General features: G+C 39.7%; 1 protein-coding gene across 4 annotated transcripts in view; it reads left to right on the top strand.

Annotated features, from left to right (window-relative positions):
• Positions 1 to 1,236: 1,236 nt before the first annotated feature.
• ythdc2 (YTH domain containing 2) overlaps positions 1,237 to 16,624 on the top strand; it is an 86,139-nt gene continuing 70,751 nt past the window's right edge. For all 4 annotated transcript variants that reach the window (XM_078396335.1, XM_078396332.1, XM_078396333.1 and 1 more), the window contains exons 1-5: positions 1,237 to 1,282; positions 5,667 to 5,830; positions 12,207 to 12,297; positions 12,730 to 12,926; positions 14,892 to 15,094. In XM_078396335.1, coding sequence (XP_078252461.1) covers positions 5,674 to 5,830; positions 12,207 to 12,297; positions 12,730 to 12,926; positions 14,892 to 15,094 — 648 coding nt within the window. In that variant the 5' untranslated portion in view covers positions 1,237 to 1,282; positions 5,667 to 5,673. The remainder of the gene's footprint in view (positions 1,283 to 5,666; positions 5,831 to 12,206; positions 12,298 to 12,729; positions 12,927 to 14,891; positions 15,095 to 16,624) is intronic.

Below are 16,624 nucleotides of genomic sequence, written 5' to 3'. Positions count from 1 at the left end.
GACAGGTGATCTGACTGCCCCAGGTGTGGTAGTGGTGCTGACCTGAAACCCTTCTTAATATTTGAATAAACCTTGTCTAGTGTGTTTTTCCCCCTGGTAGCACATCTTATGTGTTGTTCAAGTTTCGGGAGAACTGACTTTAGGTCTGCATGATTGAAGTCCCCGGCTATGATGTGGGCTGCTTCTGGATATGTGCTCTGTTGTGAGTTTATTGCACCGAGCAGGTAGCCTAAAGCTGTGCTAGCGTTAGCATTCGGTGGGATGTAGACTGCTGTTACTATAACCCCAGTAAATTCATTTATACCAGCTCTTCACCTCCCCCCCCCCCCTCGTCTAAAGAAGGGTCCCAACCTGAAACATCACCCATCGTTTTTCACCAGAGATGCTGCCTGTCCCAGTGATTTACTCCAACACTGAGTCTATTTGAGTTGGATTTATGCTTCTGTACCACGTCAGGCAGTATCGGTCATTTTAGTGGCTGTCAAGGGTTTTTAACTAATCAATTCACCAATTGAAATTTCTGGCTCTGTATTAAGTTAAGTTGGATAGAGCTCTTAATGATAGCGGAGTATGGAAAGAGGCAGGAACGCGGTACTGTTTGTGAATGATCAGCCATGATCACATTGAATGGCAGTGCTGGCTCGAAGAGCCAAATGGCCTCCTCCTGCACCTATTGTCTATTAAATGTCTTTTCAATTATATTGTGGATACAGTAGAGTTCTATTGTTTGCAAATGCCTAATCTCTGCTCCCATGACTTTAAAATAAAACAAGAGATACAGCTCGTGGAGGTGAAATTAAAATTAACAGAGAAAGCAAAGAACAGGTCATTAAATATGATCAATTGGCCTGATACAGAGTGGATCTCTAGTGCAAATATTCAATCAGTAACATCCAAAGTTTAAAGATCACGAAGCAGCAATTCTTCAAGAATTAGTTATAAATGTCAACTATCAACTTATCCAAGAAGTTGAACAAAAGTAATTGTTTGCAAACATTTTTTATACGAAGAAATCGCAGAGTTATGATCACTGCCCAGTCTCGCACACTGAATCTGCCTACTAAAATGGCGCTGACATTGACCCATGCCCTACTACGGTTTTCGGAGTCGAGTGGTCTATCTTGGTGCTCGAGTATCTTTGGGCTCGGTTGAGCCACGCCCCGCCCCGGCTGGAGCGTACGCGTGTCACGTGTCGGTGCCCGATGACGTCGTTGGGAGCCGAGCGCTCCGGTGACGCGCGACGCCACAGTGGAGGTGAATGGGAGCGAGCGCTGGCTGCCGGGTGAGTGCCGAGTGGCCGCAGCGACCGGACGCCCGGACCGGACCAAACCAGACCAAGACAGGACACAATGTTTAAAGCCGACCGGCCGTTCGATCCGTTCGCCGGCCATTGGGGTCGCCCCACTGCTTGTGTAACCCTCCCGAAGGAGCGGCCCGTGAGGCGACGGCCCTCCCCCCTCCTCCTCTTTTATCCGTGGGGTGGTTCCCGACCGCCGACCCACCCTCCTTTCCCTCCCTTCCTCCGGCCAGGTCGTGTGGGGTGAGGGCACAGCTCACTGTGCGCTCTTTCCAACCCGGTGTCAAATGTGGCCAGACACGGAGGACGGGGCTGGCTTTTGATGAAGCCGGTGGTCTGGATCTGAGAGTGTAGTGTACAAACTGCCCGAAGACCAGGCTTCGATTTGGTCATCAGTCGAAAAGAGCCGCCACGGACTAGACGGGCTGAAACTTCTAGTCTGAGAAATTTGCAAAAAATAATTTAGTAATTCAACATTGCGAAGCAATTTCGCTTCAAAGTTCAAATGTAATTACATAGTTCAAATTGGTGGCCTGAAAATTAAAGTCCCAAGGATTCCCCAGCAGGAATGCAAATTCCTTTTTATGTTAGAGTTCATCATGCTCCAACTACCAATAAGATTGTCGTTTCCAATTCTGAATTTCACAAACCCTCTAAACTGAAAATGTCATCCAAGCCCATCATGACTTGACTGATCCATAAGACATATGAACAGAATTAGGCCATTTGGTCCATTGAGTGTGCTCCTCCGTTCCATCATGTTCAACACAAACATTGTGGGTTCCTGTGCAGTGTTGTTCTATGTTCTAATCCCGTTCTCTTGCCTTCTCCCTGTTATCTTTGATGGATTTACTTATCAAGAAATTATCAATCTCCGTTTAAAAAATATCCAATGACAGCCTCCACCACCGCAATGAATTCCACAGATTCACCACCCTCTGGCTAAAGAAATTCTTCCTCATCTCCATTCCAGTCTAATATAGTTTTTTTTAATGATTTATTCGGCATACCTTTGAGGTACTCCCAAAACTCAGCTATCTATAACATTCACTTACAAATTCTTGATCACTCATTGCCTGAAGTGATCCTAATTTAATTCCTTTTTTCAAAACAAAAGTTGGGAGGTCGAGAAGGTACTTCCACGATTAAGCTTCTGATTACCCGGCCTTTCATCATTACTGTCTGTTTGATAACTGGCATAGCTGGTAGAGTAGATTCAGACATCTAAGTTCAATCCTGACATTGGGTGCTGTCTGTGTGGAGTTTGCACATTCGCCCTGTGACTTCCATGGGTTTCACCAAGGGGACCCAGTTTTCTGTCTCCTAAAGACAGGTGGGATGGTGTGTTAATTGGGTACAGTAAATGCCCTCAGGTGAGAGATAGAATCTAGGAGGAGTTGATAAGAATGCGGGGAGAATAAATAAAATAATTAATGTAGGATTAATGATGATTGCGGACTAAAGCCTATGTTTCTATGCTGTGACTTGATATGTACTATGCTAGAGCAAAGAACCATCACTATTTTAACATTGCTGTTTTCTTGTTCAAAGTTCTTCCCTCTCGAGAACCTCTCCAGTCTGATGACCTTTTGATAGAGCATCCCTCACTTTGCCCCATCACTGGTACCTATAGCTGTTTTCTGCCTTTGAGAATCCCTGTGTTCCCTTTCTAAACCTCAAAAAAAGCCCACTTATGTGGTTTTGATACTGCTCAAATCTTGCCCAGGACCATGTTTTCTGTTACCATCCTAATAATCAGCAGACATTGGTAACTCTGATAAGCTATAGACAATAGACAATAGGTGCAGGAGGAGGCCCTTCGAGCCAGTACCGCCATTCAATGTGATAATGGCTGATCATTCTCAATCAGTACCCCGTTCCTGCCTTCTCCCCATACCCCCTGACTCCGCTATCCTTAACACTGCTGTAATTTCCTCATGGTGAAACCAAGATGTTTTAAAAAATGGCCTTTATTAAAATCTGACAATGTGCACTTTAACCACATGTGTTTTTTTTCTATTTCAAATCTCAAATTGTGGAGTACAGAGGCAAATAAATAAATGATGGGTCTTTGTCCCAAATATTATGGAGGGCACTGTATTTCTCAATGCTAAGGAAGAAAAAGAGTGAACAAAGTCCTGAAGCATATCATCAGGCATGCTCATATTGAATGATGAGTTGAGCTCCTATTTCCTATCTTTTCATGGGGTCTTTTTCAAAGGGTTGTCGAAGGCACCTCAGCCTTCCAAGCCTGAGCTGACTATCAAGCATCCATGTTACAATAATCCTATTTTTTATTTCTTTTTAACCCTCCAGAGATTCTACCATTCCTCTACATTGTTAACCTACTAAATTACACATTTTTGGTCTTTGGGAGGAGGCTGGAAAATCCAGTGGAACTCATATCGTAACAGACAGAAAGTGCAAACTCCACAAAGACGTTCCCTGAGTCTCGCACCAGCTCTACTAACTGTACCAACATGCTACAAAATGTTTCTATGTGACATCATGTGAATTTCACGAGTGAGATTTCATTTAGTGTGGTAAGCAGCCAAATAAGCTTTTGAAAGCTCCTTGGTTGTAATTACTGGACTAAAGATAGCCCACAAAGTCGCCACAGCCAGAGATAAAAAACAGCTTTTTTCCTTGAGTCGGAGCTCTACTCAATAACCAAAAGTCTGTAGTCTCTTTTCGCTCTGGTTTATTTCACTCCCATGTTCAAACTGTAATGTTGTATTTTTAATGTTTTATGCTTTATTCTTAATTTTTCACTGTATGTTCGTGTTGATACTTGCGAGCGGAGCACCAAGGCACATTCCTTGTATGTGTACATACTTGGCCAATAAACTTATTCGTTTATTCATTCATTCATTGAAAGCTGTTTGGGATTATCTGCTTCTTCTTAGAATGACGGTTAACTGAAAAACTTGCCTATGCCCATTGATCTCAAGTGCATGTAGCCATATCCACTGAGTTGTCTTTTTGTTATGTGCCTCATATCATTTTGCAAATCCTGCCAGTCGTAGAACAGCATCGAAAGTCGGAGCTGCTTCCATGTAATAGATTTTTTGCTTTTTCCACTTCTTTTGCTTTCTCCCATTAGCCCAGCATATTCCTTTTTCATCCAGCTCTCTTTTGTATGTCATAATTGAGTCTCCCTCCATTTCTGCCTTGGCAGTCCACACCCTAACACTTGCTGCTTAAAAACAAAATGTTTTTCTTTTACTATTCAACTTCATCCGAAAGCCTTTGGTTCTTGATCCTTCTACCAATAGGAACAGTTTCTCCCCAGTTTTCCCATCCATGTATATTACTGAAGTACCTGAACCTTAGTAAATCTCTTCTGCACCCTATCATAGAAACATAGAACATAGAAAAATAGGTGCAGGAGTGGGCCATTCGGCCCTTCGAGCCAGCACCGCCATTCAATATGATCATGGCTGATCATTAAAAATCAGTTTCCCGTTCCTGCTTTTTCCCCATATCCCTTGATTCCTTTAGCCCTAAGAGATAAATCTAACTCTTGAAAATATCCAGTGAATCGGCCTCCACGATCCTTTGCTTCTTCCTAAAGTGTGGCACCTAAACCTGGACACAGTACTTGTAGCTGAAACATTGTGTTTGATAAAGGTTCATCATGATTTTATTCCTCTTCCACTGTATGTCTCCAATTATAAAAGCTAGAATCGTACAGACATTTTTAAATCACTTTCTCAATCTGCCCTGTCATTTCCAACTATTTATGCACACATAGCTGTTTCTGATTTATTTTTCCACTTTCGTTCCCTTCTTTCCTTCATTCTATTTTTCTCTTTCCCTTTTCCCTCTCCTCTTTTTTTCTCTCTTCATCCTTTCATCATTATTTCTTATTATTGTGGTTGTGGTGCTATTTATGGTGTAGTTCATGATTGTTGAAAGTCACATTTGGTTAGAGGTATAGAGAGCATTTGAATCCCTCCCAATAAATTTCCCGACATGTTTGGTCTTGCTATACAGGTCATTAGCCAGAATTATTGTCTTTGTTTTTATTTCAGAATTTCAGCTCCTGGATTTTTTTTGCTTATCGCTGGATTTGTGCATTTTGTACTGGTGGACACGTCTAATGTGCGAACCAGTCGGAAGTTGTTTGGTTAATTTTTAATCAGTGTGATTGTTAATTGGGAGTTAGATTACGTGAATAGTCACAGATCTAAGATACGGAGGTTCATGAAGCACAGTTAAACAAATGTTGTGAAATATTTACATTCACCTTGAACTCTGAAACTTGGTCGTGTAGTTTGAAGTAAGAATTGTACATTAAGAATTTTGATTTTGTTATTTCATTGTTTGGAATTGATTTACAATCTTTTTTCATGGAATTTTTGTTCAGATTCAACATGTCAAGACCTACAAGTGTGTCGCCGCGACCTGGCAGTGCCCAATCAAGCCAAACTGCCTCTAAAGCTAAGGGGTTTAAAGATATCCGGATTGATGAAGAAGTGAAAATTGCAGTAAATATTGCCCTAGAGAGATTCCGTTACAGCGATCAAAAAGGTGGATGGAGTAACAGTGCATTTGTTGCTGAAAAATTCTATGATATGTGATAGCATGAAATAGTTACTAGATACTCATTTTAATATAGTATTGTCAAGTCAAGTCAATTTTATTTGTATAGCACATTTAAAAACAACCCACGTTGACCAAAGTGCTGTGCATCTGATTAGGTACTAAGGAAAAAATGAAACATACAGTAGCACACAAACTTAACAGCACATACAAAACAGTTCACAGCGCCTCCTCAATGGGCCTCAAACGCTAGGGAGTAGAAATAGGTTTTGAGCTTGGACTTAAAGGAGTCGATGGAGGGGGCAGTTCTGATGGGGAGAGGGATGCTGTTCCACAATCTAGGAGCTGCAACCGCAAAAGCGCGGTCACCCCTGAGCTTAAGCCTAGACCGCGGGATGGTGAGTAGCCCCAAGACGGCCGACCTGAGGGACCTGGAGTTAGAGAGGTGGGTTAGAAGATTTTTGATGTAGGGGGGGGAATGTCCATTTAGGGCTTTATATATGAATAGGAGTAGCTTGAAGTTGATTCTGTACCGTACAGGGAGCCAGTGGAGAGAGGCCAGAATCGTCGTGATGTGGTCCCTTTTACGGGTACCCGTCAGGAGTCTCGCTGCGGCGTTTTGGACCAGTTGCAGGTGGGACAGGGATGATTGGCTGATCCCAGTGTATAGGGAGTTGCAGTAGTCTAGGCGGGAGGAAATGAAAGCGTGAATGATTTTTTCAGTGTCGTCAAATTGGAGGAAAGGTTTGATTTTAGCTATGGTACGAAGTTGGAAGAAGCTGGCTTTTACCACAGCGTTGACTTGCTTGTCAAACTTTAATGCAGAGTCAAATATCACGCCGAGGTTTTTGACGTGCGGTTTGACTAGGCAGGATAGGCTTCCAAGACTGCCTGTTATCGATTTGATGGAGTCGGGGGGGCCGAATAGGAAGACCTCAGACTTGCTCTCATTTAATTGGAGGAAATTCTGTGCCATCCAACATTTTATGTCCTCAAGGCAGTGTAAGAGGCTGTTTAAATTTGACTGGTTGTTGGGTTTCAGGGGGAGGTAAAGCTGAGTGTCATCGGCATAGCAGTGGAAAGAAATGCCGTGCCTTTGAATGATTTGGCCAAGGGGGAGCATGTATAGAGAGAAGAGAATGGGGCCTAGGATGGAGCCTTGTGGAACTCCGCAGGAGAGGCTAGCTGGAGAAGAGGAATAACTGCCTATGTTGATGGCGAAACTCCTATCTTTGAGGTAGGAAACGAACCAGCTCAGGAGAGTACCATCAATGCCAACTGCGTACTGGAGACGGTCAATAAGGATGGTATGGTCCACTGTATCGAACGCTGCGCTGAGATCGAGATGGAGCAGGATTGCACATTCGCCGGTGTCGATGGCGAGAAGCAGGTCGTTGTGTACCTTCAACAAGGCAGACTGTGCTGTGGTGGGCTCTGAAACCTGACTGGAAACTTTCCAGGATGGTGTTTTGGTGTAGGTAGGGCACTAATTGGTTTAGAATTGCCTTTTCAAGGACTTTTGACAGGAATGGCAGTTTGGGAATGGGTCTGTAGTTGCTAGGCAAGGTGGGGTCCAGGTTAGGTTTTTTCAGTAGGGGCTCGACTTGACTTGACTTGACTAGACTATTAATTGCACTGTGGCAACTACCTGCCTCACCGAGGACTGTGGCACTTTATAATCAGGAGTTTGAATATAAGATGTTCTTAGAACCTATCATATATGGAAATGACGAATGAGCTACTCTGTTCTTATGATGGCTATTTGTGTAAAGAGCATGAGTCAATGCATAGGACAATACTATCCCATTTGAACACTGCAGTGTTTTTTTTATGTTTACCAGAATGTCCTTGGCTCACTGGTAGTACTCTTCCCTTTGGGTCAAATGATTATTGGTTAAGACCCATTTAAGATTTAAATACATTTTTAATGCAAGTAGTAGTACTGGAGGAAATTATATAGATGAGAAAGACTAAGAATATTTGATGTGGTGCAGTGCTCCCTTAAAGGCTTACTTGTTGAAGACACTGTCCTCTTTGCTGGATGTAAAGATCCTATCACAAGATTTGCATAACAAATGGGTGTCGGGTTATGGGAAGAAGGCAGGAGAATGGGTTTGAGAGGGAGAGATAGATCAGCCAATATTGATTGGCAGAGTCGACTTGATGGGCCGAATGGCCTAATTCTGCTCTTATGAACATAACAGATATTAAGGAATTCAACGAACAAAAGGTTAGAACAAGAGGTGGTGCTGAGAAAAATGTATAACGCATGATCTTATTGAATGGAGGTTTAGGTGCCAAAGGTTGAATTGTCTAGTGCAGATTCTAGTTTGGAAGACTTTTTTCCTTATTCCCTCAGTCAAGTTAACATGAAAGGTTATCTGACTGTTTGTGGGACTTTGACGAGGGAAAATTAGTTGCAACAAACATAAGTTACGAAAGGGAATCAATGCTCCTTGTTGTCAAAAGTTGTTAGACATGTTGTTTGTATTATTTTACTAGATCTGCAACCCAGAAGACCCCTACTTAAATTCCAAAAGGAGGAATTTACAGTGCCCTCCATAATGTTTGGGATAAAGACCGAACATGGTGGCCTGAAATGGGGCGACTATGCATAAACACTGCTGTTATTTCTACATGGTGAAACCAAAATGTATAAACATGGCCTTTATTAAAATCTGACAATGTGCACTTTAACCACATATGATTTTTTCTATTACAAATCTCAGATTGTGGAGTACCGAGGCAAATAAATAAATGATGGGTTTTTGTCCCAAACATTATGGAGGGCACTGTAAATTGGTTTATTCAATAAATCAGATTTAAAATATTTATTTTCAGTAATGTTGGGTTTTGAAACCAAGAACTTGCAAAAAGATCAACTCATCAATGTTCTTAGAGCAAGGAAATCTGCTTTATTTAACTATTCCAGGGTAATAAATATAATTCACCTAAATAGCCCAGCAGGCCACTCAGTTGTAAGGGCGATTGTGAGAGACAATTACAATGCTTAAGTCTCATGAAATATATATATTTAAAATCTCAAAATGTTTGTTAATTTGTGCTTGTTTGTTTCAATAATGTGTTCTAGTGGCTAAACATTATTCATGTTTATCTTCCTTCATCATGTCAGTCTTGAATTATCTCCTTTCAGGATCAACCCACTCATTTCTGGTGCTTGATCTGTTCTGATACAACTTTAAAATTTTGCAGTACATGCATCCATATTATAAAGCACCATGCTTTTAAGTGTTGGTTGCTATCTCACGTGTCTTGCGTCTTGCAAGTTTACATAGGCTACCGTGTTATAGTCATTATCAAGAACAACAGTCTCAAGGATGGCATTATGGTGCAGCAATTAGAGCTGCTGCCTCAGCGCCAAAGACCCAAGATCAATCCCGACCCCGGGTGCTATCTATGTGGAGTTGCTTCACAGCATTCAATCTGCTGTTATGTACTCTATTCCTGATTCTCCTTGGATAAAGATGTAACATTGGTGACTATTTTCTTTGGCATAATTTTCATATCCAGTAATGTTTGAAAATTTATGGCAACTGCACTGCGAATTCCTGTTTGTTTTTTTGCAACAGGCTTTCATAACTAATTTTTCAATAGTGTTTTATATGTTCCTTCTCATTATTTTGACAACTGAGGCTAAAAATTATCTATTCTCCAAAAGATTTTCCTCCCTGGCACAAGTTGTAATATTGCATGATTTTTGGGTGCTGAACCATTTCATTTCATTTCATTTCATTTTATTTTATTTTGAACATGTTAAAAGACATCAATTAAAAAACAAAATAAACAAAAAAAACAGAAGAAATACAAGGAATTTCATCCATTACTTAACATGTGCGAAAAGGAGTAGGAAGAAGTGTGAACTTATTTAATCCTACCCCCCATTCCCTAATCAATATTTATCAAGTATCAGATATTAATACAAAAATACTCATACACCCTTATATGTTCATATAGATATACTTATTTAAATAATGATGTGTTATTATATGTAGACCCCTGGTGACTGTTAATCCCCCTCCTCACTGTACCTAGAAAAAATCATGTGTTTTTATATTTGTTTTTAAACTGGATGATGTTTGAACATTGTTTTAATTCCGCATTCATTCTGTTCCATAGCTTTACTCCACTGATTGATATAGAAAATCTTTTCATTGTTGTTCGAGTATTGCGAATCTTGAAATTTAATGTTCCCCTTAAATTATACCCCCCCTCTCTTTCATAAAACATTTCCTGTAAGTTACTTGGTAGCAAATTGTTTCTCACTTTGTACATGAATTGAGCTGTTTGATATTCCACAATGTCATAAAATTTGATTATTTTAGACTTTATAAATAATGAGTTGGTGTGTTCACAAAAACCGATATTATGAATTATTCTAATGGCTCTTTTTTGCAGTATGAATAGTGGTTGTAGTGAACTTATATATGTACTTCCCCACACCTCTATACAGTAACTTAAATAAGGTGAAACTAGTGAACAGAACAGAATGCGAAGTGATTTGTTATCTAGGAAATGTTTTGCTTTGGCCAGAACTGAAATGCTTCTAGATACTTTACTGTGGATATGTTTAATGTGAGATTTCCAGCAAATTTTTTCATCTATTATCATCCCAAGGAATTTAGTTTAATTTACTCTTTCTATGTTAACACCCTCTATCTGTACCTGTGCTTGATTGTTTATTTTACTGTTCCCAAATATCATAATTTTTGTTTTGCTCAAGTTTAGTGATAATTTGTTAATGTCAAACCATTTTTTAATTTTGCAAAATTCTGAAGTGATACTGTCCAAAAGTTGCTGTAAATTTTCACCAGAACCAAGAATGTTAGTGTCATCAGCAAATAGGATGAATTTCAATATTTTTGATAATTTACATATATCATTGATGTAGATGATGAAGAGTTTAGGACCCAACACTGACCCCTGGGGGACTCCACACACAATGTCCAAACATCCAGACTGATATTCTCCCATCTTCACGAATTGTTTCCTGTTCTTTAAATAACTTCTAACCCACTCTAAAGCCAACCCCCTAATCCCATATAGTTCCAATTTATTGATTAATATTTCATGATTTATTGTATCGAATGCTTTTTTTAGATCAATGAATACCCCAACAGCATATTTCTTTTTATCTATAGAATTTGTGATTTGTTCAATGAGTTCAGTTAAAGCTAGTGATGTTGACCGGTTACTTCTGAATCCATATTGACTATTAGAGAGTAAATTGTGCTTATCTATGAAATTGTCTAATCTGTTGACAAAAAGTTTTTCCAGAATTTTAGAGAACTGTGGGAGAAGAGAAACAGGTCTGTAATTTGTGAAGTGGTGTTTATCTCCAGTTTTATACAGCGGAATAACTTTAGCTATTTTCATATTATTGGGAAATTGACCGGTTTGTAATGATAAGTTAAAAATGTGTGTTAGTGGTTTAGAAATCCCATCAATTACCTTTTTTTTAAACTATTTTCTGATGAAATTCTCTGATGATGTAGCAAAGTTTGACTTCTCCAAGGACAGTATTTGTCATTTCATTTCCATACAAAAATAAATAACTATTGCTTTGGACCACATTGGCCAGCTTCTTTAAATCACTGTTTGTTATGTGGCTGTGGGCCGGGGAGAGGATGGCAATGGTGGTTGTGGGATTAGGTTTACAGGCAAGTATTTGCAGGCAAGCAAGCAAGTTAGCTGCCAATGCAATAGGGCAGCAAAGGGTGTACCAAATGAAGAAAATACAAAGAATTGGAATAACTGAACAGAGGAAGTTTATATTTGAGCAATAATGCTATGCAATAATAAAACATTGTCATGTAGCATCTGAATGTTAAATTAAAGTTACCAAGGGAAAAATCATTGCCACAATTCATTATATATTTTTGACACTTGCAGTTAGAGCCTTAACTCAGCTTCCTATGTTTTTATTAACAATAGATTCCCTTTTTGAAGATCTTTGAAAGTTATTGTTTTGGTAATAACTAGAATAAACTGATGAACATAATCAAAGAATTCAAAGTGCTGGAGTAATTCAGCGGGTCAGAACATGGATAGGCGATGTTTTGGGTCAGGACCCTTCTTCAATCTCTGTCCTCCAGAGATGCTGCTTGTCTCGCTGAATTGCTCCAGCACTTTCCAGTTCTACGCAAGATTCTAGCATCTGCAGTCCCTTTTGTCTATACTTGAGGAGTAATTTGTTTTGCCATGATTTGCAGGATTGGAGGTTTTAGCAATAGGCTATGGCTATGGCAATAGGTTCTGTGGTGCACCAAAGACATTTCAAAATGTGAGAATTAGTACAAATCTCAGTTGTGTTATATCTCTACAATGAATCATTTTTTCTTTCTAGAAATGGAATTTCCATCCTCTTTGACGAGTACAGAAAGAGCATTTATTCATCGTCTTGCCCAGTCCCTAGGCCTAATCTCTAAAAGCAAAGGGTAAGGTGGAAAATATTCACATGTTTGATGCTATGACCGTTTTAGGTACTAAGGCTTTAACAGTTGTTAAAAATCCAGTTTATAAATAACTAGAACAAATAATATACATTCAAGATGTAATTCAATGATACTTTTAACAATGATTCAATGATACTTTATTGTCAGATGTACTGAGGTACAGCAAAAGTTGTGTATTTATTTATATATTTATTTTAAATATGATTAAGGCTATATATCTAAATATATTCTCTTTCCACTATTTGTACCATAGCTGTGATAACTAAAAAAGCAGTTATTGAAGTTATGTAAATATTATTTCATGTTTTTCCTAAATGTATAATTCATGAGAGCCTCATTGTATATTGTAAGTATCGTAACTTTCTGTTTAAAGGCTTTGAGAAACATTTGTTTCCTTTTGCTTTCCCCTTTCAGAAAAGGGGCACATAGATTTCTTACAATAAAGAAAAAAGATGGTTCTGAGATAGCTCAGGCTGTCATGACCTGCTCACTGACTCACAGCATGAAACATGCTATACGCAATCTAATTCAGAGGTTCCCTGTGACAAATAAAGAACGCACAGATCTTTTACCCAGAACTGAACGTGGGAATGTATTAACTGTTGAAGCAGGTATGTACCACTGCCTGTTTTGAAGGGTGAAAATATGTTTGGAATAAAGTCTCTCAGTTTTAATAATTACATTTTGAAAATTAGTTTACCAATTTTTGAAGATTTGAAAACCAGGAGGTGGTTGCACAGCTTGCATTTTTGCTAATACTCAAAATGTATTGATGACCACAACATGTAATTACCTAGATTATACTTTATTTAAAATAATTATCATATCATATCATATCATATATATACAGCCGGAAACAGGCCTTTTCGGCCCTCCAAGTCCGTGCCGCCCAGTGATCCCCGTACATTAACACTATCCTACACCCACTAGGGACAATTTTTACATTTACCCAGCCAATTAACCTACATACCTGTACGTCTTTGGAGTGTGGGAGGAAACCGAAGATCTCGGAGAAAACCCACGCAGGTCACGGGGAGAACGTAATTGGGTTGCTGCTGTTGATAAAAATATTGCTAATTGCAAAATCGTATAAAAATTGGAACTGAACATTGGAAGTTAGCAACAAAATCTTATGTGTTTTGTAATTGATGCCATCTTCAGATAAAAAATTATAAGGGTAAAATTTTGTTGCTTCATAATGACATCACTTCTTCTGGTGATAAATAGTAACTATTTGAACTCTATCAAAGCCTGAAGAAGAAATTGCATGTTAATCCTTCACAATTTGGACATTGGTGAACACCAGATTAGCAAACTTTCCACACTATTGAATGTTCATTCTGCTAAAACCTCAAATACATTTTTAATTCACTTTTTTTAGAATATTACACAGTTATAGAAACATAGAAAATAGGTGCAGGAGTAGGCCATTCGGCCCTTCGAGCATGCACCGCCATTCAATATGATCATGGCTGATCATCCAGCTCAGTAACCTGTACCTGCCTTCTCTCCATACCCCCTGATCCCTTTAGCCACAAGGGCCACATCTAACTCCCTCTTAAATATAGCCAATGAACTGGCCTCAACTACCTTCTGTGGCAGAGAATTCCAGACTCACCACTCTCTGTGTGAAGAAATGTTTTCTCATCTCGGTCCTAAAAGACTTCCCCTAATCCTTAAGCTGTGACCCCTAGTTCTGGACTTCCCCAACATCGGGAACAATCTTCCCGCATCTAGCCTCTCCAACCCCTTAAGAATTTTATATGTTTCTATAAGATCCCCCATCGGTCTTCTAAATTCCAGACTATTATATAATTATATAATATAATTATATAAATTATATAATACATTTCCTAGTGGACCTGGTAAACTTAAAGGGAATGCAGGAATCATATGCCTGGCAAGTGGGAAGCATGTGGTGGAGGCAGGATTCCGGTTATTGCACTCCCTTTTAATTTTTAAGTGAGACGGAGGAAGCACAGGGGTCTGCTGAGTGAGGGGAGATTGGGGAAAAAGGGCTCTGTTAACTCTGGAAAGGAGAGTTGGACCAGATTATGATGAGTGTTAGGGAGCTTAGTAACTGGGGCCCCTGTGAGTGGCTGAGGGGTGCAGCAAACCTTACCTGATGAAATAGATGTCGAAATATCAGGATTTGTGAATGGTTGAACAGTGGATTATTGGAGTTTTGCAGTACTAATCTCAATTGCATTGGTACAAATCTAGAACAGGCATGTTCATTTATTTTATAAGTTCCTTTGTTGCAGGTCTGGAGAAACAGGAGTAGGTGACTTTTGGGTCGAGGCCCTTCTTTATACCTAGACTGCAAAGAGGTACAGTCTTGTAGGCTAATTGACTTGGTAAAATTGTAAATTGCCCCTAGTGTGTTTAGGATAGTGTTAGTATGCAGGGATTGCTGTTCAGCACAGACTCAGTGGGCCATAGGGGCTGTTTCTGCGCTGGGTCTCTAAAATAAGCTAAGCTAAGGTCTGTCATATTTGTATTGCACTGTACTGTTTTGAGCGTTTGCACTGATTTTCAAGTTATCCTTCAGTTGGTTTCATTTTCTTTGCCTCTAGAAAACAACCGAGAAATGAATAAGACCAGTGGTAGACTCAACAATGGCATTCCTCAAGTTCCACCGAAACGTGCAGATTCTGAATTGGATGCTTTTAGACAGTCTTTGCCTGTTTTTGAAAAGCGAGATGAAATAGTGAAAATTATAAAAGAGAACAGAGTGGTTTTAATAGTTGGAGAAACCGGTTCTGGAAAGACAACGCAGGTATGGCCTCCCTAATTATTAAAAAAAGATAATTTTTTGATTAAGCATTTAGTACTAAATTGGGAGAGGGCACAATACATCATTATTAAATAGATAGTATTTATTCACAAAATGCTGGAGTAACTCAGCAGGTCAGGCAGCATCTCGGGAGAGAAGGAATGGGTGACGTTTCGGGTCGAGACCCTTCTTCAGACTGGAAGTCTAAATAGAAGCGAGCGAGAGTAAATTGGGAGCAGCTCTTATTATGTAAGTCCACATCTAACATGAGGGAGTTGTTTAAAGACCAACTGATAATGTTCAGGACTGGTATGGTTCAGTAGTGAGCGGAATCAAGGGTGGCAAGGTAAGGGAAATGTGAATGATGAACAAGGTTTAACATTGGTCAAAAAGTAAAATGAAGCGAATGTAAGATTTAGAAGATGAAATCAGACAGGAAAATGGAGCAAGCGGGAAGCAACTCGAGCAGGAGTTAGGAGGATCAGTCGGATTAAAGAGAATCCCAAGGCATTTTTTGCACATATTAAAAATGAGTATAACTAGGGAGAAGGTAAGACCACTCAAGGATAAAAAAGAAAATGTTTGCACAGATTTAGAGGATATAGGCAGGTACTGAACATGTACTTTGCATATGTATTCACCATGGTGACGGATGTGGAGGATAGTAAAATCAATGTAGGGTATGTTAATATGCCAGGGCAGTTTGAGATCAAAAAGAAGGTGGAGTTGGGTGTCTTGAAAGGCATTAAAATGGATACGCCCCCAGGCCTGATTGGATCTAACCCAGGGTTATTGAGCGAGGCAAGAGATAGGTGAGGCCATGATCAAGATCTTTGTATCCTATCTAGCCATAGGTGAGGTCCTGGACAATTGAGAGTAGCCAATGTTTTCCTTTATTTAAGAAGGGAAATAGAGATTATCAAACCATAGGTCAGTGAGCTTCACGTCAGTGTAAGGAAGCCTCTGGAGAGGATTCTTATTTGCAAGAGAATAGGCTAATTAAGGCATTCAGCATAGTTTTGTGAAGAACAGGTCATGTCTTGCAAATTAATGCATTTTTTGAAGAGGTGACGAATGTGATTAGGGCAGATTAGTCTACCTGGACTTCAGTAAGGAATCTGACAAGGTCCCTCGCTGTAGTTTGAACCACGTGATTAAGATGCATGGGATCCACAGTAACTTGATAGTTTGGCGTATCTATCATAGACAGAGGATAGACTTCTGGCTGAAGGTCTGTGACCAGTGGTGTTCTGCAGGGATCAGTGCTATGAATTCTGTTGTTTGTGATATAAATGAATGACTTGGACGAACATGTAGATGGGTTGGTTGGTAAATTACAGACAACACAAAATTTGGTGGAGTTGTGGACAGTGAAGGCCATCAAAGGATTACAGGTACGGGCAGAGAAATAGCAGACAGAGTTTAATCCAGTGTGAGGTGTTGTGCTTTGGGAGGTCAACTGTAACAGAAAAGCAGACAGGACTCTTAACTGCATTGATGTGCAGAGGGATCTTGGGACCAAGTCCATAGCTC

The sequence above is a fragment of the Rhinoraja longicauda genome, chromosome 3, assembly GCF_053455715.1.
Source record: "Rhinoraja longicauda isolate Sanriku21f chromosome 3, sRhiLon1.1, whole genome shotgun sequence".
Classification (NCBI taxonomy): domain Eukaryota; kingdom Metazoa; phylum Chordata; class Chondrichthyes; order Rajiformes; family Arhynchobatidae; genus Rhinoraja; species Rhinoraja longicauda.
This window is presented reverse-complemented; position numbering and strand designations above follow the sequence as displayed.